The 25,857-nt window shown below is 36.1% G+C and overlaps 1 protein-coding gene and 1 long non-coding RNA gene across 3 annotated transcripts; both read left to right on the forward strand.

Annotated features, from left to right (window-relative positions):
• Window positions 1-1,095: 1,095 nt before the first annotated feature.
• LOC127841369 (microfibrillar-associated protein 1-like) lies at window positions 1,096-5,208 on the forward strand. The gene is made up of 4 exons (XM_052370212.1): window positions 1,096-1,746; window positions 3,382-3,543; window positions 3,943-3,998; window positions 5,025-5,208. Exons 1-4 carry the CDS (start codon window positions 1,096-1,098, stop codon window positions 5,206-5,208), a joined length of 1,053 nt encoding a protein of 350 aa, XP_052226172.1.
• Window positions 5,209-22,190: 16,982 nt separating this feature from the next.
• On the forward strand, window positions 22,191-25,806 carry LOC127842838 (uncharacterized). 2 transcript variants are annotated; one of them, XR_008031904.1, is made up of 4 exons: window positions 22,191-22,243; window positions 23,488-23,567; window positions 23,990-24,161; window positions 24,661-25,806. It is a non-coding gene; the product is annotated as an uncharacterized LOC127842838 (long non-coding RNA). The 2 variants fall into 2 exon arrangements; XR_008031907.1 differs by having other exon boundaries at window positions 24,026-24,161.
• Window positions 25,807-25,857: the final 51 nt, after the last annotated feature.

Consider the following 25,857-nt stretch of genomic DNA (forward strand, 5'->3'; position numbering starts at 1 on the left):
TGAGAGTGTATTTGTAAATAGTTGTACGTGTGTGAGAGTGTATTTGTAAATAGTTTAATCAAATTGTTTTGTTCAATTGTTTCATAAATACGCATCTATAGGTGTTATTATTATAATTAAATAAGATTAATTCATCAATTAAATCATAATTTGTGAATTAATTTCACTGAATTTATTTTAATTGTTTGTAGACATTTATTTAGATTTTTGTTGAGTTTGATAAAACTTGAACATTTATTTTGACTTTAGTTTAATCTAATTTACAGTAATTGTTTATTAATTAAGTGATTATTAAATAGAGAGCTAATAAAGAGAAATAAATAGTTGAACATTTAATAATAATACCTATTTTTGGTATTCAATAATTGAATGAATGTGTACAATTTTTTGTTATTGTATTGTGTTATATGACAAGTAGGGTTACTATTATACATAGGTGTTAACATTGAATTAGATGTATTGGTCACTATTGAAGTTAGTGATTTAGTGTTGTATTACATGTATATTGTACATTTTTGAGTTGAAAAGAAAGGCAACTGTTATGAATTGTGAATTTGAAGGTTGATGAAATTGAAGTGTGTGTTTTACAAAAGTGTTATTGAAGAAAAGTGCGTACGACTGAAGTGAAATAGTCACTGGGAGAATAGTTTTAATTGTGAATTGTTGCATTGAAAGTAATATTAACGACAAGTGATTAATATTACTGATTGACATTATGAAATTGAATCTAGAGTGAGTGAAGTTGAACAAATACTAATTACATACTAGTTTTGAATGAATTGTTTTGTGTTGTAAAGTGCAAAGAATATTGTGAAGAGAAGTGAATTAAAGAGAAGACTTTGATATCTGCATATGGTTCGGATCAATATCATAACTTAGTGCTTAGTGTGAAATTAGTGTGAGTGTGAATATAACTATTTGAAAATGGATTCTGATAGAGAATTAAGGAGACAAAGAAGGGAGAAACATAAAGAACAATAAACATTAAAGAAACAAGAGTTGAAAAGTCAAAAGGACATTGAAATGCTGAATAAAATAAAGGAACGAGACTCAAAGATTCGTGAAATTCAGCGACAAAGAGATGAATTGATAAAGATGGGAATAGAAAACAAAACAGCCCAACATAGCGATGTGAATGATGCAAATGAGGTTAAGCATAAACAATTAAGAAGAGAAACTGTTGGAGAAAGATTACAGCACAACTGTAAAGAAATGGAACATGAAAGGAGGACTGAACTTGACCATGATAATGATGTTGATGGTGCTGTTGGATTAACTGTTGGATTAAAGACTGATGATTACCATGGCAACGATTATGAAAGTGACATGGATTCAATAGATGAGGAACTTAGTTGGTTGACTAAAGAGATGAAGGAAACATTCCAGAAACATGCTGATTCTGAGGACAGAATTTTTAATGAGGGGGTGCGGTGCAGTACTGAAACACTTACACAATCTGAATGTCACGAATGTGAACAAGACCACAAAAGTGACATTGATGAAATTACAAGTGATGAAGATGATGATGAAAAAGCACTTAAAGCTGAAATGAAAGCAATGAAGCTTCAACAGATGAAATTAAAAAAGGAACTTCATCTGAAAGAGAAAGCAAAAAGATTCAAGGAACAAGAATTATTGAAAGAAACGCGTCGTAAACAGAAAGAAGAAAGAATAAGGAAACGAACAAAACAAGAATTGCAAGAAGATATTATGGAGACACGGAGCACAATTACGTCATTAGACGAGGTATTAGAACATAAAGATATACATCACCGACACAAACATAAAAGAAATGCGGAACGAAGAGTGCTTCCTAATCTACCATTAATGTTGAAACCGAGTGTTCCTAAATTTTCGGACCACACTCAATTTAGAGGATGGAAAATAGAAATCGAAAGTATGATTCGGTCAGAAATTTACGAGAAAGACATACTGAAACAGTGCGTAAAAAATGCGATATCTGGAGGACCAAGAAAAGTTTTATCAACATTGAAAGCCACAGCAACCTTAGAAAACATTTTGTCAACGATGGAAAGTAATTTCGGTGATGTAAAAAGCGGACAAAGTATAATGGAAGAATTTTATCATGCCAGACAAAATAAAGAAGAAGACATAACATCATGGGGTATACGAATTGAAGAAATGATTCAAAGAGCTTTAGAAAAGGGAGAAATACAAGAAAACAAAGTATTGGAAATACTTGAGAAACTCTGAATTAAAGAATGCCACTAGAGTGTTCTTTGAAAACTCTCTCACATTTGAAGAGTTACGGAAACGAGTGAGAAGAGAAGAACAGGAAATAACAGTATCACAAGAGAGAAAAGAACATACCAAACAGATCAATACAATGCAACTAGATCAACAATTTAGAATATTGAATGATCTAACAGAGAAATTACAAAGTATGCAAAAACAACTAGATGTATTAACACAGGAGAAAGAAGCAAGAAAGGACAATAGAAGTGAAAATGTGACAAGAGATTACAAGAGATATGATAATAGACCTCAATCCGTAAATAGGAGAACGTTTTCACGAGGCAGAGGTTACTCCGGAAACAGAGGACCATATAGAGGAAGACGACCATTGCCGCAAGATGTTTATCATAGAGACAGCAACTCTCAACATCATTTAAACGGGAATCAGCTCTAATTGATGGGGTCAATGAGGGCTGTGAAGATACCACTATCCCCAAACAGAAACCAGTGGAAAACATTTTTAGTAGAATGGTAGGCGATGCTAACCTATCTACTATTACCATTAACGGAAAAGAGACAACCGCGCTTATTGACAGTGGGTCGCAGGTCAGTGTTATAACTGAAAACTTTTACACCAAAATGACACCAAAGCCAGAACTGATGTCACTGAAAGAATTCGATCTTGAACTAAAAGCAGCTAATGGCACCAACATTCCATATTCTGGATATATACAGGCAACGATTAGAAGCGAAATTTTTGATATGGAAATGGTAACAATTCTTCTATTTGCACCGGTTAGCGAGAGTCATGGTAGTGCTCATGTCATTATTGGCACAAACATTATTAGACATATGAAAGACCTGTGCAGTGATGAATGTCCGGATGATAAATGGAAAGCGGCTTTTCATGCAATACATTTAAACATCGGCAAAGTACTTGCAACCAAAGACATAATGTTGCAGCCATATGAAACCAGGACAGTTGTAGGTCTTCTGCGAAAACTTCAGAACACTGAAGCAGCAGTAACAGAACAATGCCAAATTGACAGTCATGGGGCATTGGTATGTCCAAGAGTTGTCTCCATAAATACTCGTGGAAGAACTGCGAGGGTACCTGTGAGATTGTGCAACATATCTGCAAGACCTGTAAAGATAAGAGCAAAACAATAACTGTGTGAATTACAGGAAGTAAAAGTTCTGCGTGAAGCTTCAATACTGCAACCATCAAGCGCAACCATATCAACTGTCAATACTGAAACAGAAAACAAAACAAAACTAGAGGACATGAAAAATGAATATGATGTTGATCTCGACGGAACTGATTTAAGTCCGGAACAAAAGCAAGAGGTATACAAGTTGTTTAGAAAATGGGAAACAGTGTTTCCAAAATCAAAATTTGACATCGGACACACAACCGCAGTTAAGCACTCCATCAAACTGACAAATCCAGAACCTTTTAAAGAGCCTTTTCGACGAGTTCCCCCAGCTCTTTTCAATGAAGTCCGAGAGCAGCTCAAAGGAATGTTAGAAATGGGAGCTATACAAGAGTCTCAAAGTCCATGGTCATCGAATTGTGTAATCGTCAGGAAAAAAGATGGAACCATACGATTTTGTATAGATTTTAGAAAACTAAATGCAAACACCAAGAAAGATAGTTATGCAATACCAAAAGTTGAGGACACACTTCATCTGTTAGCAGGATCACGGTACTTTTCAAAGTTGGACTTGAAATGTGGATACTGGCAGGTGGAGTTAGAAGAAGAGGACAAGGAAAAGACAGCGTTTCAAGTGGATGGACTAGGGTTTTATCAATGTAACCGCCTTCCATTCGGACTTTGCAACGCCCCCGCAACCTTTCAAAGATTGATGGAACGCTGTATGGGCGATTTAAATCTTAGAGATTGCCTCATTTATTTGGATGACATCATTATTTTTTCCAAAGATGTCAATACCATGATTGCAAGACTAGACCAAGTATTTTGTCGTTTGGCTGAATATAACCTCAAGATCAAACCATCAAAATGTGAATTCTTCAAGACAAGAACCACTTACCTCGGCCATGTTGTATCAGCAGATGGCATAGAAGCAGATCCGGTCAAAATAGAAGCAGTAAAAAATTGGCAAACCCCAAAGTCTGTGAAACAAGTACGCCAATTTATCGGCTTTGTTGGCTATTATCGGCGATTCATCAAAGGGTTCGCTTCCATTGCAAGGCCATTAAATAACCTGCTGATAGGCCATCCGACTAAACGTACAACACAAAGAAACAACAAAGCAATAAAACCAGTTCCATTTCAATGGGGATCCGACCAACAGACTGCTTTTGAGGAGTTAAAGAGACAGCTTACCAATCCACCTATTTTAGGCTATGCAGACTATACATTGCCGTTTATTCTGCACACAGATGCCTCCTCAAAGGGATTTGGTGCTGTACTTTATCAACGCCAAGACGGCCACGAAAAGGTCATAGCCTATGCAAGCCGTTCACTTAAACCGTCAGAGAAGCATTATCCTGCGCACAAGTTGGAATTTTTAGCGTTGAAATGGCCAATGACGGAAAAGTTTCACGACTATCTTTACGGCGCGGAAGTTTAGGTTATAACGGACAATAACCCACTTACCTACGTGCTAACGAGTGCTAAGTTGGACGCGACAGGGCAACGATGGCTTGCTGCGTTATCAAACTACACCTTTACGACACGTTATCGGGCAGGTAAAAACAACGCCGACGCAGATGGATTAAGCAGGGTGGTAGTGCAACCAGAAACAATAGCTGCTATAACCACTGCCGTAACAGCAGGGATTAAACAAGCGCCCTACTGTTTCAGTACATCCGCACCTGTAAAAGACAAACCGGAGGCTTGTGATCAAGTTCCAGAAGATGTCTTGCAAACATACGCCCTGAGTTCTCACAATTGGAGAAAGTCACAGCTGGCCGACCCAGTAATTTCCAAGGTTATTCATAAATTACAAGCTGGCACAAGACCTTCTGTATCATCTTCCTCAGACTAATGTACCGGTGTTTTGAAATATAGCAGACACTGGCCCAGTCTTGAGTTGAAGGATGGGGTTTTATACCGAAGAACTAAGATATGTGAGCAGGAGTACAGCCAATTAGTTTTGCCAATTAGCATTACGGGAGATAGTGTTTTCAAGCCTGCATGATGACCTCGGCCACCAAGGACGTGATCGGACACTATCATTATTCAAACAAAGATTCTTTTGGCCTGGCATGGAAAGATTTGTAAAAGACAAGATCAGTAATTGCGCCCGATGCATAAGAAGCAAAACTCCAGCCGGAATAAGTTCTCTTGTGAACATTACAACCTCATCACCAATGGAGCTTGTTTGCATAGACTTCTTGAGTTTAGAAAAATCAAAAGGTGGATACGAGCATATTTTAGTTATCACCGATCATTTTACGCGATATGCGCAGGCGTTTCCAACGACAAATCAGACAGCAAGAACAACAGCGAAAGTTTTGTTTGAGAAGTTTTTTGTGCATTACGGCTTTCCGGCGCGTTTACACAGTGATCAAGGTACCAATTTTATGTCTGGCCTTATAAGCGAACTGTGCAAGTTAGCTGGAATTGAACAATCAAGAACAACTCCATATCACCCTATGGGTAATGGGATGACAGAGAGATTTAACCAGACACTGCTGCACATGTTGTCCACACTCGAGGAGGACAAGAAAGCCGACTGGAAGTCGTATGTTGCACCGATGGTTCATGCGTACAACAGCACAATTCATACCAGTACTGGTTATTCGCCGTACTACATAATGTTCGGACGTCACCCAAGGTTAGCGATCGACGCACTACTTGATTTACCGTCGAACGATAATGGGACGGTAACCAGAATGAGTACAGCCGCAAACTTCGCGACAGATTGGCGACTGCGTATAGTCGTGCGAAAGAGAGAACGCATTTCAAAATGCAGAAAAAAGTAAGAGGGTATATGACACTAAAGCTAGAGCCACTAAAATCATTCCAGGTGATTTGGTTTTAGTAAGAAATGTGACTCAACGCGGGAAACAGAAAATCGCTGACAAGTGGGAAGATGGCCATATGTGGTAATTGACCAGCCAAATACTGAAATTCCCGTGTATGACGTCAAGAAGGATCAACCTCACTCCAAACGTATACGTCGTGTCCACAGAAACTTGTTGCTGCCATTGGGAATAACGGAGCAACATCAAAATAAAGAGCAAAAAGCTCCGAGATACGTTATACCGCAACGACGGACACAATCACGTGACAACAATGACGACGGTAGTGTAACCATACGTCGCTCGAACCGCCAACGTAAAGCGCCGAACTTCTACGTTGCGGGTTCGTATTATATATGAACGGTAAAGACTAACAGTGATATAATAATGTGAAGTATTTGCTTATAGACAGAAGTGTGGCATAAGTTATAGTTATTTTTAAAAAAATTGTAAATATGTGTCTTTATAAAAATTGCCATATATTGTACTTAAATGTTTGTATAATAAAATTTATGATGGATACCTACCATTTGTTTGTGTTATTACGAACAAAAATGTGCAAGTTATTGTACTTGAATGTTTTATAATAAAACTTACGATTGATACCATGTGTTTGTGTTATTGCAAACTTTGGAAGTACCGCGAGTTCTATAAATTTATAGAACATATATAAATTAATGTCGAGACGACATTTCTAAAGCAGGGGGAATATTTCACAGGGTATAAATTCATATTTATCGTTACTAAGTTATTTGTTATTAATGTCGAGTAGTTTTAGGTAGCTCTGATATAAAGTCTGTAGTCTTAGTTATTTTATAGTTAACATATAGTTGAATTTAACCTAATTTAGCACGTGCACGTAACAACCAATCATACACTTTCCCCCCTTTATTCAGTTGTTTGCTGAAGGTTGCTTTAGACAGCCATTCAATCTTTGATTGAAACATTATATTATTTGTGTAGGACATTTTATATTCCTGCAGGTAACTTATTTGAATCTTTTGTTTATTTTATCTGTAAATTGTTTGTATTGTTATTTAAGACATCTGACGGTTACGGTTGTGTTTATTAGTTATTTATTAAAATAACTTATTGCGAGTAATATTCACACCGCCATGCAACGCTAGTCATTATTAATGTGTATTTCATTTGAATGCATACATATATTATCTTGATTATATACCTAATTGCATGTATTAATTGTTTCTATTTCAGATACCTTTATCGATCTATTAAAACTTTAAACCTCGATTGATTCGATAGTTTGTCGTCGAACCCAAAGTACGCAAATTGTGCGTAGCAAGGCCGGCAACAACTAGAAGCGTTTTAAAAATACATCACTAAATACAGGTTAACTTTCTAATCAAACTGCAACTTGTTAAAAGCTCAAATTGTATAATAATGTACCATAAAATAAATAAAAGTATATAAATACGGATATTTTAAGTTCATAAATCAACATTCATTTAATCATTTAATTGGTCTTTTGTTTTAATGATAAATCTCGCGTTTTTTAAAAAGATCTGGCATTAATAGTAAAATTATTATTTGAGTCCACATCAAAAAAGAGCTGAAACTATGTTTTAAATTTAACCCCCCCCCCCACACACACACAATAGTCTTACTTGTTTCTTCTTACCAAAAACATTCAAGGAAACAATAAAAGAAACTGTATGTTGGAAAGAAGATCCCCATTAGCCGTGAACTGTGTAGTTTATTTTGCAGAAAGCAGATCACATATTTAGGAAGAATGTATAAATCTACCATATACACACTTTTTTTAATTTAACCGCTTTGTAGATGTTTTCGGGGTATCAGGCTAACATCTTGGACACCGCGCCAAAACGAGCATCGTCTAACTAATGTTGGATAGTGACATATTTATTTCTTGTATGAGATGAACGACATGTATGTTAAGCTTACCTCCAAACTGGATTAAACCATAAAGAACATTGACCTTTCCGCGGCGGTAAACCGAACGATAATTATTACGAAGTCTGACGTTTAATGGATTGCCGTCACTTAATTAACTTAATGGGTAGGGTAATTGCTCTCCTGATTATAAATCTTGATTTTCATAAACTTATCCCACATGTTATTTGACATTTACTTGTCATCATAGCATTTTTTAAATGTCATTGTAATTATAATATTTACTGTTGTGATATTTACTGTTGTGATATTCGAAGGCGCAATAGGACTATTAAGTTCTGAATCATGTTGAAATTAAATCAATTAAGTGTCACCTAAATCCCATTTTGCCAAGTTACAGATTAAACACTTGCAATAATCTTGAAATAATTCACACATTTTTCTATTTCAATTGCCTTTTTAAAACTGTATTCGTTAAAATTGCGAGTGTTGTTACATAATATACTCATTTAACGGTAAATCCATTAGTAATTGTTAACGTATAACGTGTACACGTCAACTGGTTGTATGTGCTATACATGTTGCTTTTTATTAAATAATTTATATTTATAATGTTGCTAGTTGAAAAATTAATATATAATAATAATAATAATAACATGATTAAATATATAGTTATTATGTAATATTTAGATAGATTTATTTCGATAATGAGCAACAAAACATAATACGACACATACATACATTAAAATAACAATTTTAAAAATATGTTATTAATGAAATGCTGTGTGAACACCATATAATCTAACCATATACAATGGTACAGTACATATTATGTTCATGTTCAGTAAGACAAATGTATGCAGTGTGTAGGTTTAAACTGACGCAAAAAATAAAATTAAGTCAATTTAAATGGTGGCTTGTATCTTAACTCGGGTGTTTGCAGAATACCGTTACTATTTGTAGCATGTTTCTGGTACAGCTGTCTACGATATATAAATGATTAAACATATTTTCATGGCTAAATAAATCGGCTAAGCGTTGACATCCAAAACTAAGAAGAAAGAAAGAATAGTTTATAGTTGCCACAACTATAAATGAAGCATTTGGTACAAATCACATGTATAATCTGTTGGTATATAAAGTGTTGCATGTATGGCATATGTAATGTAGTCATTTGTTCGCGTACCTTATAGGAACTACGTTAAGATCAAAACACTCATTTCTCTCCTGATAAAAAATGACTGCTTGTACAATATTGACAGTTCAGTGAAATGATTCAACTTAAAACGCTTTGTTCTGACCGTTATCGACGATGACAGCATATAAATATTTTAAATTAAGGAATTTGCGCCTGTCTTGTCAGTTGTTTCATTTATTTCATGTAAATGCAATTATTATACAAAAAGGGCTATAGTTTTTCCATGTATATAAGATTGGCTTTGACTCTATCGCCGTTTGTATTTACCTTAAAAAACATTATGATCCACTAAACGTTTAAAATATATTAACATGCAATTTTGTACATTTGATTCGATGGCAAGAGTATTTAAAATAATATAATAATAACGAAATTTTGTAAGCATAATGCCACCGCTTAGTCCGTATATTCATGTTTCTGGTCTTCCGTTGTTCTCTGTTTCTGCCCAGATTATACTGCAATGATGTTCCAATTTGGTTCCGTAGTTTTAAGAGGCGATTTGTATTTTAAGACTACCAAAACCCGTAGAAAGGTTAGAATTCGTGTATGTTACAAAATTATGGTGCTGTAAATTACAACTTATTTGCGTTGTGTCAACGTCATATCTGCTGTTGTTAGCACCGTACATACTGCAGTTATTATAGTTGTATTTTCATACTATTTTGTGCATATACACTACTTTGTAAAGCACATTTGGCAATACCCATTAATAATATAGTCTGCTAAATGTTTTTTGTTTCAAAGGCAAACAATGGTGTGATAATTGTAAACACACATGGAATAACACCAATTAGTACACTGCATTGTTAGATAATGTCATGCTTGCTTCGTGGTATACATGCTAATACTAATCGTCCGTTATTGCACAGTTCCTTTTTGGAAACAATTAAACTCCAGTCAGTGAACGAGGATATCCAAACATGTTTTGAAGAAACAAAGAATCAACATACCCGATATAAGTAAACAGTTTGACTGTTTTTCAACACATATTTGATGCCCTAAATTCCAAGTTTTTTAAAATACACACACGCCATTTTATAACAGTCTTCCACTTGGATATCCCGGTCGGTCAATCGTGTCTGAATGCAGTTCCAGTACATAAAATATTTCGAACTACTTTACTGTGTATTAAATTCACTCGTTTTGATACTAAATATTAATTAATTATGCTTATTTGCAAACAATGTGTACTGATATAGGTAGCATTATGGCACCGGCATATGCTTCGATTTTTATGGGAAAATTTGAAAAAGATTTTCTTCACAATAAGCCTATTAAACCATTTGTTTGGCTTAGATTTTTGGATGACATAATCATGCTACGGAATGGCTCTTTACAAGATTTAAAAACTTGTATTTATACTCTAAATAATGCTCATTCCATTAAAAAGATTACTTCAAGTATTTCTCAACAGTCTGTATCTCCTTATATCATGTAAACGTTTTATTCCGTAAAGTCGGCTAAGCGCTATAGAAGTATCATATATGATGATGAAGTATATATACAGTCATATCTAGTTTATTTAAAAGACTTAATGGTAGAAAGTATCCAACAATTTTTTTTGAATATTTATTTTCTAAATTAAAACATATGATACATCATAGTGCATTGTTTGTTACTCATGAAATACTGATTCAATAATACCCTTAACTGTATGTTTTAAAACATCACTTTCTTATATTGCTTAAATTTTACAGAAATACTGGAATTTATTAAGGTCATCAGATAAGAAAAGTGTGAAACCCCTACATTCGTTTGCCTTATAAACGACCTATGAATTACGTAACCATCTTGTGAAATTTGAGTCAATAAATTCCATTACTCAGAGCAATATTTGCTTACTCGGATATTTTGAATATATCACGTAGTCTTCCTCAGCGATGTGCTGGTCAGTTGGGCGAGTCACGTGACGTAGGATGGTCACGTGACACGAGGTGATATAGTCGAAATATCCGAGTAAGCAAATATTGCTCTGAGTTATGGAATTTATTGGTTCAAATGATGAATCCAGAGCAGGAGAACAATCTTCATAGTTGTATCTTGTGAAATGTTCAGTGTCTTATAACAATACTGGATATTCTTAAATCTTTTTCTAAAAGTGAGGAATATAATTTACACTTGTTCGTAATTTCATTTAATCGTTCCTCAAAAAGTGGTAACTCTGTTGATCTGGTCCCCTTACTAACATTGAGTTATTTCTATAACTGTATAGAAAACGTGATTTTCTCTCATTACACTCTCAGAAAATTGTGTTAATGGCTCTAATCGTCATTTAGATTACGCATGTTGTTTTTGGTAGCATGGTATTACTTAATTTTGGACACATAAACTTCAGGGTTCGGTTTAATGAGAGCGACCATGGTCGGGCGACTATGGTAGAACCAGCGAATATTCGTCGTGCGACGATTACCGGGTTTAATAGAGAGCGACGATCGTAAGTCGACCGCGCGTTGTTCGCCATACTGTCGAGCGACCGCAGTCCACCACTCACACCACGACTGTTCGTCGCTTGACGCTTTGTCGGCACCCAAACCCCGTGCAAGGAGACTCCCAGACAATCTGCGACGGTACCAAGATCGTCTGGGCATCTGTAAGACAATCTCAGACAATCTGCGACGGTTTCAGAAGGTCTCCCAGACCAGCTGGGCACCTGCAGGAGACTCCAAGACAGTCTGCCACGGTGCCAAGACAATCTGATAACCTGCAGAAGAACAACAGACAGTATGCGACGGTGCCAGTCTCCAAGACCGGCGGCGCACCTGCATGACACTCCCAGACAGTCTACGATGGTGCCAAGAACATCCGGGCACCTGCAGGAGAATCTCAGACTGTGCCAGACAGACAGACAGTATCCCTGACCGTCGGGGCACCTGCAAGAGACCCTCAGACGGTCGGCGACGATGCCAAGACCGTCTTGGTACCTGAAGACTGTCTCCCAGACCGTCGGGGAACCGGCAGGAGACTCGCACACGGTGCCAGAAATATACCAGATCGTCGGGGCACAGGCAGGAGACTCCCAGACAGTCTGCGACGGTGCCAAGACCGTCAGGACACCTGAAGGAGACTCCCAGATGGTGTAAGAAATTCTCCAAGATTGTCGGGCAACTGCAATAGACTATCAGACAGACGGCGACGATGCCAAGACAGTCTCGGTACCTTCAGGCGACTCCTAGACGATGCCAGACGGTCTCCGAAACAGTCAGGGAACCGGCAGGAGACTCTCATACAGTCGGCGACGATGCCAAGACTGTCTGGTCACCAGCCGGATACTCACAGACAGTCTCCCAGAACAGTGGGACACCTGCAGGGACTCAAATACAGTCTGTGTCGGTGCCATGACCGTCTGAGCAGCTGCATGAGACTCCCAGACAGTCTGCGATGTTGCCAAGTACGTCTGGGCACCTGCAATTGATTCCAAGACAGTCTGCGACGGTACCAAGACCGTCCTGGCACTTGCAGGAGACAATCATACGGTGTCAGACAGTATCCCAGACCGTCGGGGCACCTGCAGCAGACTCCAAGACAGTCTGCGACGGTGCAAAGACCGTCCGGACACCTGCAGGAGATTCGTCAACAGTCTTCGACGGAGTGAGAGACTGTCGGGTACTGTTACAAACTGTCTGGGAGTCTTTGAAGTTGCCCAGAAGGTCTTGGCACGTCGCAGAATGTATGTGAGTCTCTTGCATGTGCCCCGCCGATCTGCGAGACTGTCTGGCACCATCGCAGACAGTCTGGGAATCTCCTGTATGTGTTCTTACGGTCTTGACACCGTCGCAAATTGTCTGGGAGTCTCCTGCAGGTGTCCCTCCGGTCTGAGAGACTGTCTGGCACCGTCAAAGACTTCTGAAAGTCTTCTGGAGGTGCCGAAACGGTATTGGCACCGTCGCAGACCGTCTTTTAGTAACCTGCTGGTGACCAGACGGTCTGCACACCGTAGTAGACTGTCTGGGATTCTCCTGAAGGTGCCCTGACGGTCTTAGAGACTTCTGGCACCGTCTCCTGCAGCTGCTCAGACGGTCCTGGTACCGTCGAAGACTGTCTAGGAGTCTCATGGTGGCATGCCGGTCTGAGAGATTTTCTGGCAGCGTCGCAGACTGTCTGAAAATCTCTTGCATGTGCCTAGAAGGCATTGGCACCGTCACAGACTGTCTGGGATTCTCCTTCTGGTGCAAAGACGGTCTTGGTACCGTCGCACACTGTCTCGGAGTCTCCTGCAGGTGCCCCGCCGGTTTTAAAGACTGTCTGGCACCGTCGCAGACTGTCTGTGAGTCTTCTCCAGGTGCCCAGATGGTCATGATATCGTTGCAGACTGTCTGGGAGTCTCCTGCAGGTGCATCGCCGGTCTGGTAAACTTTCTGGCAGCGTCGCAGACTGTCTCTGGATCTCATGCAGGTGCCAAGATGAGCTTGGAATCGCGGCAGACTGTCTAGGAGTCTCTTGCAGGTGCCTCGCCGGTCTGGAGACTGTCTTGGCACCGTCACAGACTGTCTGGGAGTCTCCTGCAGGTGCCCCGCCTGTCTGAGAGACTGTCTGGCACCGTCTCAGACTGTGTGGAAGTGTAGTGCAGGTACACAGACGGTCTTGGCACCATCGCAGACTGTCTGGGTGTCATCTGCTGGTGCTCCGCCGGTCTGGGAGACTGTCTTGCACCGTCGCAGACTGTCTTGGAGTCTCCTGCAGGTGTCAAGGCGGTCTTGGTACATGTGACTGCTGTCCTCAACGCCACCCCACACGCGTTTATGGCTGCCACAATCTCCTGCCACTTTTTCGCTTGTTTGCCTCGGTCATCAATTGCCCGTGCTTTCCCTTCAGCAGGTTCTTGTTCTCGATAACAAGCTCTAAAAGGATATCTCCTTTTTGGACCACGAATGGCACTGAATCGAATCGTTGCTCTCTTCGTCTTTCATTTTTCGCGTGTATTTTCGCCGTCGGATGTTGATGGGGGAAATGGTTATTTTCATAAAAATAGCGACTACCACGACCGCAGTCGACTGACCACACCGTCGTGCGACCACAGTCGCGGAAACTTGCTCCTTGAACGCGACGAACGGTCAGTTGGCGGCCGACGAGCGTCGGTCGACCACACAGTCAACCGACTACAGTCGGACCCAGGTCACACAAAATAAATTAAAACGGTTTGTCCTCAATCTAGGTCATAGGTTACATATAGGTTATGAACATTTTAAGGTTTTGAATTGGTTACCTGTTCAAAAGAGAGTGGAACAAACTACACTTTGTCATGTTTTCAAAATCAAAAATGGTTTTGCTCCAACATTTTGTTCCTTTTGACACTCTTCATTCGTGCAAGACTAGATCTAGTGAAAGTGGGTGCTATATTTTACCCAAAGTCAAAGGTTTTGGTGCTAAATCTTTTGCATATAACGCTTGTGTTCTGTGGAACAAACTACCTTCCTCTATAAGGAATATTACAAGTTTATCTAATTTTAAGTTGTCAATTTAAACTCCCTTTCTTAATATGTAATCATCCTTTCATATCTATATTGTTAGTTTTTAATTGATCCACATTTTAATATATATTAATCGTATGCCAATGCTCTCTATGTCAATACCTCCAATATCCAAGGACCACACCGGAAATAAGAGATTTAGTTCTCTTGATTGTATAATCTTTGGTATGATGTTATTGACATGGTTTCATTTCTTATACATGTTTATTGTTTTACTGTTTTATAATGTATTGAAAATTTTTAATTAACATGTTGTATCATAATAGTTAAATCAATCTATCTAATTAAATGGTAATTAAAGTGAATGCATTTTAATTCCCTTTTATTATTGTTTAATTCGAGTCGCAATGCTATGAGGTTAACTCGTATTTACACTATCATGAGTATTGCTGGGCTAAGTGTGAGCGCTCTAGAACTAGTTTAAACCCCAAATGCTTTGCATGGACCGTTTCAAGGCGGTGACCCCTTCTTTATTCTTCTATGTGTTTGTGTTGTTTCGTATTGTGTTGTATCGTACTGTTTTGACAATTTGTCACTTGCCTTAAATAAAGGACGAACTAATTGTTTATAATGGGAATGTAATACTGCTCCAGCAGCTGGGGTTTCACTTCATTATATCAACTGCAATTATATGTTAAATGTAATCGACGAAGATGCCCACACTGCAATAATTTTAACATATGTTCAAAATTCAATAGACGTATTACCGGTTTATCATATGATTTACACTATGATGTTGTTTTTACTTCACGTCATGTTATATATCTGATTACATGTAATAATTGCTATAACAATATGTCTGCCATACAAATCAAAAGGTATCCCGCATAATGAATAGAATGAAAAGCCATAGATTTGATTTAAAACAACTATTAAATAAATCCTATTTCTTATTCCTGTGGCGACTTGAGTGGACCCATGGCATTAAACTTTGTTTATACTTTATTGTAATAATGTATTTAAAAGCAATACACAATTATATGTATAATAAAACTAGGTATTATTCTTGAAGACATATCTCTACCCTTTGAAGACAGATATCTGCCCTTTGTTGACAAATATCTTCCTTTTGGGGAAATATGTGTTTCCTGTTTGATACATATATCCGCCTTTTGAAGTCAGACCTTGCCTTTTGGATACATATATCTGCCCTATAGACGCAGATCTGTGCGCTTTATAGACATATTATATCTGCCCTAATTTGGGAGAGATTGTTGTCATTTGGGGACACATGTCTGCCCTTTGGAGACCGATCTCTGCCCTTTGGATCACATCGATTGATAACACACTTGGCCTATCTCTGAACCTTTTCATAATGTGGCTGCATACGTTGTACTTTGCTATGCGTGTTTTTAGGTCGGACAAGATTTTTCAATTTTAATATAGGCAAGCTTAGTGTACAATTGTGCATAATATTTTATATAAGAACAATATAATATACTTATCTAAAAAATAATTATAAATACGTTAAAGTCTTGTTCAGTACGTCGCTCTGAGAATAAAAGCTAAATCCATGATTTTAACAGAATTGACTGTGTAATAACACACCGTCTTTTACAAACACCAATGCCTATTTTCGTCGATTGGAAAAGTTAGAGGAAAGATCGAGGACAAACGGAAACATAATCAAATTATTTTAGAAAACGTTTGTTAAACAACAAAAGTATTTTAAAGTGTCGGTTGTTCACTAGTAAATACCGTTTTTTCAAGGGGGCAATTGCACAAAGACAGAAGAAAGGGTGTCATTTCATCAAAATGCCCGTATCTTTGAGCCAAGATCAGACATTAGGAATATCGTAACTTATATTGATATATGGAGCGGTGCAAAAATCCTGTCTCAAAATGTCTCTTTTGGCTGCCTAATGTTATTTTATTGATCTTAAATCAAAATCAAACACAGCCTTTTTTGCATTATGCATAATAATTATGACAATCAAGTGTGATGATAAAAGGCAAGCGATCTTTGAAAAGGAAGAATATATTTTTAAGTGGTTCATTATTTGCTTTCTTGAGATATTTACGTGGTAAGCGCACAGGTTAAATTGAACAATCAGTAATTTACAGCATCAATTAACCACACCATGGAGAAAAATAGTGTGTTATTATGCTTTCAAAGCAATCATGTTACTATTAAGCCATTGGTTTTCTGACAAGTATAATATACATAATGAGAAGAATATCACTAATAAAATATTGAATTATATTTCAATCCTTTTTGTATAGTTGCGTGTTTACCAGCCGCTTTGCATTTTCTAGCAAAAATGGGATATCTTGCTTTCATGAGATTTCAACATTTTATGATCTATTACCTATGTCTTAAGATCTTGGAGGTAGCATACACGCTCGAATTATTTTCTTATTTTCAATTCAAAAGGTCTCAATGATAAGAGCTATTGCATATGTTCTTTCTTCATACTCAAAACGGCTTCCATGAGCTTCCATAATTATTATGGCATAATACTGACATATCTGTAAATTGTTAGGTTTGTTTAGACTTACAATCGTATATATAAATGTTTATTATACCTCACTTTTATTCACAATGCTAAACTCCCATAGGCCATCGTGACAAAGAAATACTGTAAGACCCAGCGGGAAAAAATTTACTGTCCAAAAAATACTGTCGCCCGCTACCTTGGCAATCACGTGCCACCAGCGGGAAAAAAATTACTGTCCAAAAAATACTGTATCCCGCTGCCTTAGCAATCACTTGCGGAATGTTCGAAAATTGTACTGTCCCATTCGCGCATGCGCAGTACGCAGTTTTGCATATCTGTTGTGTTTGGATAATTAAAATATCGATTGCAGCTGAAACTGTGCTGTAGAATAGATTAATGCCATTATTTAAGCTTTGACAGGAGTAATAAAAAATCAAATTAGTATAAACGACACGCTTACCTCAATGGTAACTTTAATCCAATGCTTAGTTACAACGATATACACTTCCAGTGTCTGTTCTTAAGGTGTTATGCATGACAAACACGCAATCCGAAATACGTTTTGGATTCGTTCGATTCTTTAAACAAATATTTTACTGTTAAAAAACCACCACGTCCATATTGTTGTCCCAAAATGTTTCGTCACCGAAATGACATCACACGAGTACGTCACAAATTGCGTAATCAAGTGATGAAATAGAGAATAATAGGTTAGTGTTGATTATAGATCAGGTTTATCATGCGAGGCTTAGAAAACAAAAAGCACGAGCCTTGGCGAGTGCTTTTTCGTTTTCGTGCCGAGCATGATAAACCTGATCTATAATCAACACTGACCTATTATTCTATTTATCCCACTTTTTATTCAGTAAACTTTTTGTATTTAAACAAAATAAGTTTTCATGAGTGTTTGTCGTACTTTGATAATGACTGTAGTGTAACCAAGGTCAGTGTATTACTCCGCGTTCCAAAAATAACCGCTGATCAAATAATCTTTTTTTAAAATCAGAATATCGTTCTGTAACAAAGTGTCGAGCGTTATTAATTACAATTTTAATCATATTGAATTGCAAATCTTAAAGTTTTATGATATCAATATGACATTAAGTTGTTATATACAAGGAACTACATTTGTTTACAAGGTAGCCTAACACCACACACAATTCACTTTCGATATCAAACTATCAAGTCGATCACGAGGTGCACAGTATTTGCTTCTTTGTTATAATATGTGGTTATTTCGTGACGAAATAACAAAGATTACTTGATTTAATCTAATTATATACATTTTGAATGTTGAAAGTGGCACCAAAGAATTGTGAGGCAAAGTTGTTCGAACTAGAGAAAGACATTTGCTGGTGAAGTGACTGGGTGGGGCGAACATCAAGATCAACTTGTTTGACGGTAGACAGTGGTTGTCTAGGCTGCATTTCGGCCATAGTTTCGCTGCATGAAGGTGAACAAGAGGAATCTGTTGGATTGTTACATTTACTGGACTGAGCAAGAATGGACACTTTTGCTGCTGTTCAACAGATATGTTGGAATAATTGGTTATGGACTGGACATTTTTGTGCCCTGTTATGGCCATGGTTTCAGTGGGTGGAATGTTTGCATTTCGAAGTTTTTGGACCAGGAATTTGCGAACTGAGTGGTTCGTTATTCTCTTGTGCTTGAGAAAGCCGGCGTCTTTTGCCATGGCCTTCAGCATCTGACCTAGCTTGTTGACACCCAATTGTTGACGCAAGAACCACTGGGATGCAGTGCCATTTGTGCGTATTGCCAGGTTGAAAAGATGCTTTGAAGAAAAATCAGATGGACGCATATCCGAGTACAGCTTGTAAATTAACACAGGATTTCTTGGTCCAGACGATTGTTTCTACGGTCAAAGGGGAGCAACTCGAAGTGACTTCTTCAAAGGGGAGCAACAACAACAGAACCTATTTGCATAGTGGTAAATTTAGCTAATACTAGAGGTTTTAATAAAAATAAATGACAAAAAACACGTTTTTTGGCTACTTTTCTTTGTTTTAAGGTCATTAAGATTGACAAACTTTTGAGATTGTTTTTATTATTGATGCACTTGGCAAATACAGGTGACGCGGTGCGTGGGAAAAAGTAGTCCCGGTTCGGCAGTTGATGACGTCATTTCGTGCCATTGATTATAGCCTTGCCGTTGATTATAGATGAAATTTAATAAACGGGGCTTTAATCAACCGATTTCGCTGTAAAAGTGGGATAAAATAAAATACGGAAAGCTGGTTCGGTAATATATTTTTAAACAAATAATTGACGACTAAGAAAATTGATGGGATAAATCGATTACTAGGTCGGTTCCGAATAAAGCGAAGTTTATTTTGCTCGGCCCGAAAATCTGACCCACTCAACATATTAATGGTTGTTCATTGCTGAATTTAGATACAATTAATGAATATTAAATTTGTTAATGGTTCATATAAATTGTTCATGTTGGAATAGTTTGTTCGGTATAATAAAATAAATACTACATGTCTGACAGGGTGACAGTAAATTTGTCAACTTTCGGAAAAATACTGTCAACCTCGGCTTCGCCTTGGTTGACAGTATTTCCTCAAGTTGACAAATTTACTGTCACCCTGTCAGCCATGTAATATTTATATAATATCATTTGGAGGATAAAACGCTGCTAGCGTAGACATACTGTATCAAGGTATACATCTTTACACAATGATGAACATGCATTTGAATGAAGTTATGCATTCCATCAAAACGTATGTACTGTTCAGAGTTCTGTAAACTATCACAACTAGTTATATCACTAATAAAACCACTTTATACAATAACAACCTATTAGTCACAATTAATTGTGACAGATAGGTTGTTAACTAATTAATCACATGTACGCCTGTCTTGTAAGTAAACAAGTTGACATTTGAATGTACCGACAAAACTCTTAAATCAGCGTTATATATAAATGTTAACACTATACTGAAAGGGTGATTTCGACAAAGTCAAGTGCAAATCACTGCATGGTATTTAATAATTTAATTTAAAAGCAGAGCTTGAGAAAAAATGAGTCTTAGTTAAGGCTAATGCACCTGATTGATAATTGAATTCCCGTGTTGAATCTACGATAAATACACCTTAATATTTGTGTCGAATGAATTCAATCTTTCATCGTACATATTGACCAGCTTTAGGTTGTTTCATAGCTGCAATATCGGCCTGCTAGTGGGTAGTACATTTATGTTTATTCCGAAACTCCACGCATACAGTTTGTAGAATATTAGTCTGAGTGGAACACACATGTATAAAGTCTTAATCGGACTGGACTTACAAAACATCTCATTTCTAATAAAATAATATACGTGCTTCTCTACTTAATTTAAAGATGAATGCCTTTGTATAACATTAATTGCCTTAAAATAAATGCACTCCTTCTTAGCTTGCAAAAAGCGTAGTGTGCATTGTGCAATTTCAAACCGCAACAACCGAACTGTAGAGCACATACTCGCGTTTTATTTCGAAATAGTTTGTTGTTTCATATTTGCACTGGTGTCTTGTCATGAAATTAATGGAAGAAACATGTTATATATATTTATAACGGATTTTGTTGAAATTTGGACTCAAACTTATTCAACACATATATAATACTTCATGTAAATTTAATTGAAATTGATCAACTTTAACATATCCAACATAACACATTAAAAAATCACTGAAAAAGTAAAATTCTCAAAATCGTACATCGTAAAATAATAATGTAAAAAGTAAAACGCATTAACTTACACGTCTTAATGCCCGACCGGCTTTCCACATTGCGCTCATTAATATTCATATGAGTCATATTGTTTTTCTTATTAATGTCATGTATCCTGGTGTAGAACCCACCGATATTATGATGAAATTGAAATTTAATAGAATTATATAGCGTTGTACTACACTTGTTGACTTTTAGAACGCAGCATTTTTCAAACTTTATTATCTCAATTATGAGTTAATATTTTTAATTAAAATTGTACATGTGCTCATTTGACTACAGTATGTGCAAGCAAACGATCAAATCATTCATCCTTGACGATCGGATGCTTTAGCAAGTGGGGAAGGTAGCCTGCAACATGCCGATTGTGCAGTTGCGCTCCTAAAATTGTTTACAAGACATATTGATTTTAAAATTAATTATATGTATTTCTGGTTTATCAACCCACCTAAAATGAAGAAATTGTAATTAATTTAGAATCACATCGCGTTTCACCATTTTTGTGTGCATAAAGATGAGTCCACACCAACCCCGCGTGCAAAAGCGCCCAATTGTAACGAATGAATGATTGTATCGTTATCTTGCACAGAATATAGTCAAATGCTCACGTGTGCAATTTTAAATCAAAATTATAACTCATTACTGAGATATTCAAGTTTGAAAAGTGTTGCGTTAGAAAAGTCTCCAAGTGCACTCTGTTTTAGTTGTGTATATTTAAAAGTGTATATGCAATTCACTTTTATACATTTCGTTTTCGAAAGACAATGCAATCGGAATGGTCATAATCTGATTGTACATACGCAATAAAACGATTAACCTATATATGCCAATTATTGTACCTGCAAAACCTAAATGAGTATATTGCTGCATATCTTTTTATTTTACTTGATGACCGTAATACAGCGGATGTTGTGAGACGCTCTCAAGTTGTTTTTCCTTTTTGAGTGATCTGTATGTGTTTATGGTTGTTTTCCAGATTGCGAAAATGCAAATGAGCGTTTTGTTCCTTCTTGATTTATTAGCTTTGTATTTTTTCGAGATTGTGAAATGTCTTGGGGCTTGTTCACACTTAAATTGCATTTTTTTAAGTTTTTCATTTAATGCTTTAAATTCATAAATTTAAACATCGCAAATAACGTGCTCCAGTATAAAACAAAAATAAAGTTAAAATAAGAAAGAAAAAAGTAAGCCGCACCAAGGCTCGAACCACTGACCCTTGGATCGGTTTTTCCCCGACTAAATATAGATTTTAAATGTAAATTTAAATATAAACACGCATTGTGACAACAACAACAACAACAACAACAAAAATGGCGGAATCTGTATTGTCAAACACGGAAGAAGAAGGTAAAATATGTTTTATATTGTAAAACTCAATAGTGCGTATGATTTTCTTTTTATAAAAGTAGATTAAAATAGTATAACTGATCAAATGATTCGTTTTCGTTACATAAGTATATGCATATACATCACAGAACGCGTAAATACTGATTCTCTCGTTTACACTTGAGTTACAGACAGAGACTAAAATTAAAAGCCAAGTTGAATACAGAATTAACTTTAGTATTCGCGCGAATAAATTAAATTTATCATTAGCCTTGGAGTACTGAGATCATTTAAACAGTACAGTATCTTTTTCTTTCCTCATAACTGACAGTGACAACATTATTTGTTGGCAGGCAATTCAAGATGCTGTGCATTTATTGACATATTCATTATTGTGTGTTATATGACAATGACATTTATTATTAACTAAAATGCATTTGAATGGTACTGGTAGTTTATTAATTTAAACCCAAAACTCATAGTTAACCCTTTAAGCGCTGGAACCAAATTTTGAAGGCCTTTGCAAACAGTTTGGTTCCAGATGAGACGCCACAGTGGCGTCTCATCAGGATCCAAACTGTTTGCTATTCTGATAGTATTCTTTGAAAAAAAATCGAAGAAATGGCTAATTTTAGAAATTCAGCGGATGACATTTAGCAGATGACAAATTTCCCAGCATGCAAAGGGTTAATGTATTTAGTTCAGTTTCTTCTGCACAGCTATTTTATAAATAAACTGAATAACCAAAATATTTTTGAAAATAGTAACACAGTTTAGTAATTCATGGCATCAAATGCATGTATCTGGCGCCAGACAACTCGCCCCAATACCAACTTGCCCCAAAACAAACTCGCATCAAAGATATGGTCACTCGCTCCAACCAAGAGACAACTCGCCCCAATTTATTTTCGTGCATCTTATTGTTTCTTTATTTAAAGTATTTTATCTTTATATTCTTTGTTAATTTAGCAAAGCACGTATATATTTTGATAAATGTGTATTTCAACAGTACATTGTATTTTGAATAAATCAAATACAGGTCATCTGAAATGCATTTTTTTTGTTTGTAAAAATTTGTAAAAGCCAAGAATTTTCTGGATATTCCTCTTTTTTAAATTGTTTTGAATATCCTCAAGATTTGATTTCCTGAATGTTGAAGAAAACTTATAAGATAATAATACCACATATTTACAACTCACTTTTTTAATAGAGACCATAAATAGTTTTAAAAAGTGGTTTAAATTGTGTATTTACTTTTTCAATAGGATACAACCATAATTAAACCAAGAAGTTTATGAAGAAGGGATCACTGGATTTTGTCACTTTGGTACAAGAAACAGAAAAGGTATACTTATTTAGCTGCATTTTTTTTTCTGTTGATTTCATTTGAGAATATTGAAATAATTTGTAGATAATGTTTACAGATATTCAGGCAAGTTGAGATTTCATTAATTTTTTTTTTATGTCATTTCACAATATTCTTGAATGGAAACAGAAAAAAACACAGTTCAACGCACTAATTGTTGATATATAAAACATAGTCTTTGTATGTAAAACTGTGTTGCTACATGAGCAAAGAATTTAAAAAATGATCCTACACTACACTAGGTGAATATTGAAATTTTACAAAAAAATCTGACAGGAATGTTAAAAAATGGTGTCATGAAAAATAAAAAATTCTATATGTACATGTAGCTACATCTTGTGTCAAATTCTTAGCTTTATGTTCAAAACATTTATTGTTAAATGCAGAAATGTCTTTTCAAGGATATCATAGACCACCTCAACATTTATCACTGACAGCCTGTCCTGGCCCAGCTGGGACCATCCTCAAGCTAACCATGATGATGTGTTTGCAAGAATTGTCCATTTGGTAGAACATGATGAAGACGAGCTTTGTTGTGGCATGGCCTGACAATACTGTACAAGCCAGAGACCAGTATGTTTACTGTTGTTGAATATGACCCATTTTTCATGTTTATTTTTCTGTGGGCCTGTTTAACAGAATTAATAATGCACTTTATTTATTTCAAATATGTTATTTTTCTGTGGACTGTTTAACGGAATTATTAATACATTTTATCTATATCAAATTTTTTATTTGTCTGTGGGCCTGTTTAACCGAATTAGTAATGCATTTTATCTTTATCAATTATTGTTGCTTGTAATATGAATATAGAAAACGTAAAACTACTCATGTAATTGTCTCAGCTTAAAATTTAAAGTGTAGAAAATTTAACTCATTTACTGTCGAAACAGTGGCCATTATGTTCCTGCATCTTAAAAGTTGGACAATAACAGCTATATATATATATATATATATATATATATATATATATATATATATATATATATATATATATATATATATATATATATATATATATAGATAGATTTAGCAAGGGGTTTTGAGTTTTTTATGTGTTCATATTTTTCAGAAAAAGGGTTAAGTGGTGACTGATCCTCTCACCCTCCTTATCCAGGAAACGTTTCGGAACAACGTGTTGGCACTGAAGATGTGGAGGACACAGATTGATCACAGTACATCCTTTGGATACATGAACACCTTCAACGGGACGACAACAAAACTGTACCTGCCTTTTTTTTTAAGGAAGTAGTTAATAAAATTATTGTTAACAGCTTTTTTAGTCTTGTTGTTTAAGAATGCTTGCAACATTTAAGTGGATAAACGGTTGTTTTAAATTTGAAGCTTCAGTAATGCATTCTTTATTAAATGATGTAATCTTATTTCTTTCAATATAGTGTAAATAATAAGAACATAATTATCCTTTGTATACAAAATGAAAACCAAGTTTACTGTTCTATTAATCATTATTTATTTATCTTGTTCTTTTGTCAGAAATATTACAGGGGCATACATACAGTATTCCTTAAATAAAAGGGGCAGTTCTTAGAAAATTAACATGTATTTTAGCAATGCATATTCAAACTTTTTCCACATTTATAACCAGCAACAATATGTAAGTATTATAATGTAACACAAATTAATACTATGAATTTACTACTGATTTTGCCGTGCCTGTCATCAAATAAACATGTTTTACTGAAAGTTTCTTAAAAGATGTTATGTGGAAGACTTAATCAATCATTTAATAAATATTTGAGCCTCGCTCTTGGAAAAGGGGGTTTAATGCATGTACTTAAGGTTGTCCAAGATTAGGCTGTGCAGACTGCACAGGCTAATCAGGGGCAACACTATCCGCCTTATCTGGATTTTCTCTCTCCCTTTCAACAAAAAATACAATAAAGCAGCAATTGTCTGCCTGATTGGTATGATCAGCACATGTTAATCTCGTACGACAATTTACGCACATGCATTAAGCCCCATTTTCCCAGGGCAAGGCTCACCTATTTAGGTTTTAGCTGTCTATATGCTCTTTAACTTTTGAATCATGATGCAGTTTCATATAATAATGTATTATGAGTCGTTTTTAATTGATGCATATTCTTTTGTTCAGTGTTGAACTCAACATGTATTATAATAAGGTGTTCACTTAACATTCTTGCAGTAATGTTTTGCTGTGTAATATACATGTAATAATAAATCAAAATTGAACAAACTAGCTTCTTATTTCTTCATGTTATTTATTAAAACATTTTTAAACAAAACAACA

Source organism: Dreissena polymorpha, chromosome 1 (assembly GCF_020536995.1).
Source record: "Dreissena polymorpha isolate Duluth1 chromosome 1, UMN_Dpol_1.0, whole genome shotgun sequence".
Lineage (NCBI taxonomy): Eukaryota > Metazoa > Mollusca > Bivalvia > Myida > Dreissenidae > Dreissena > Dreissena polymorpha.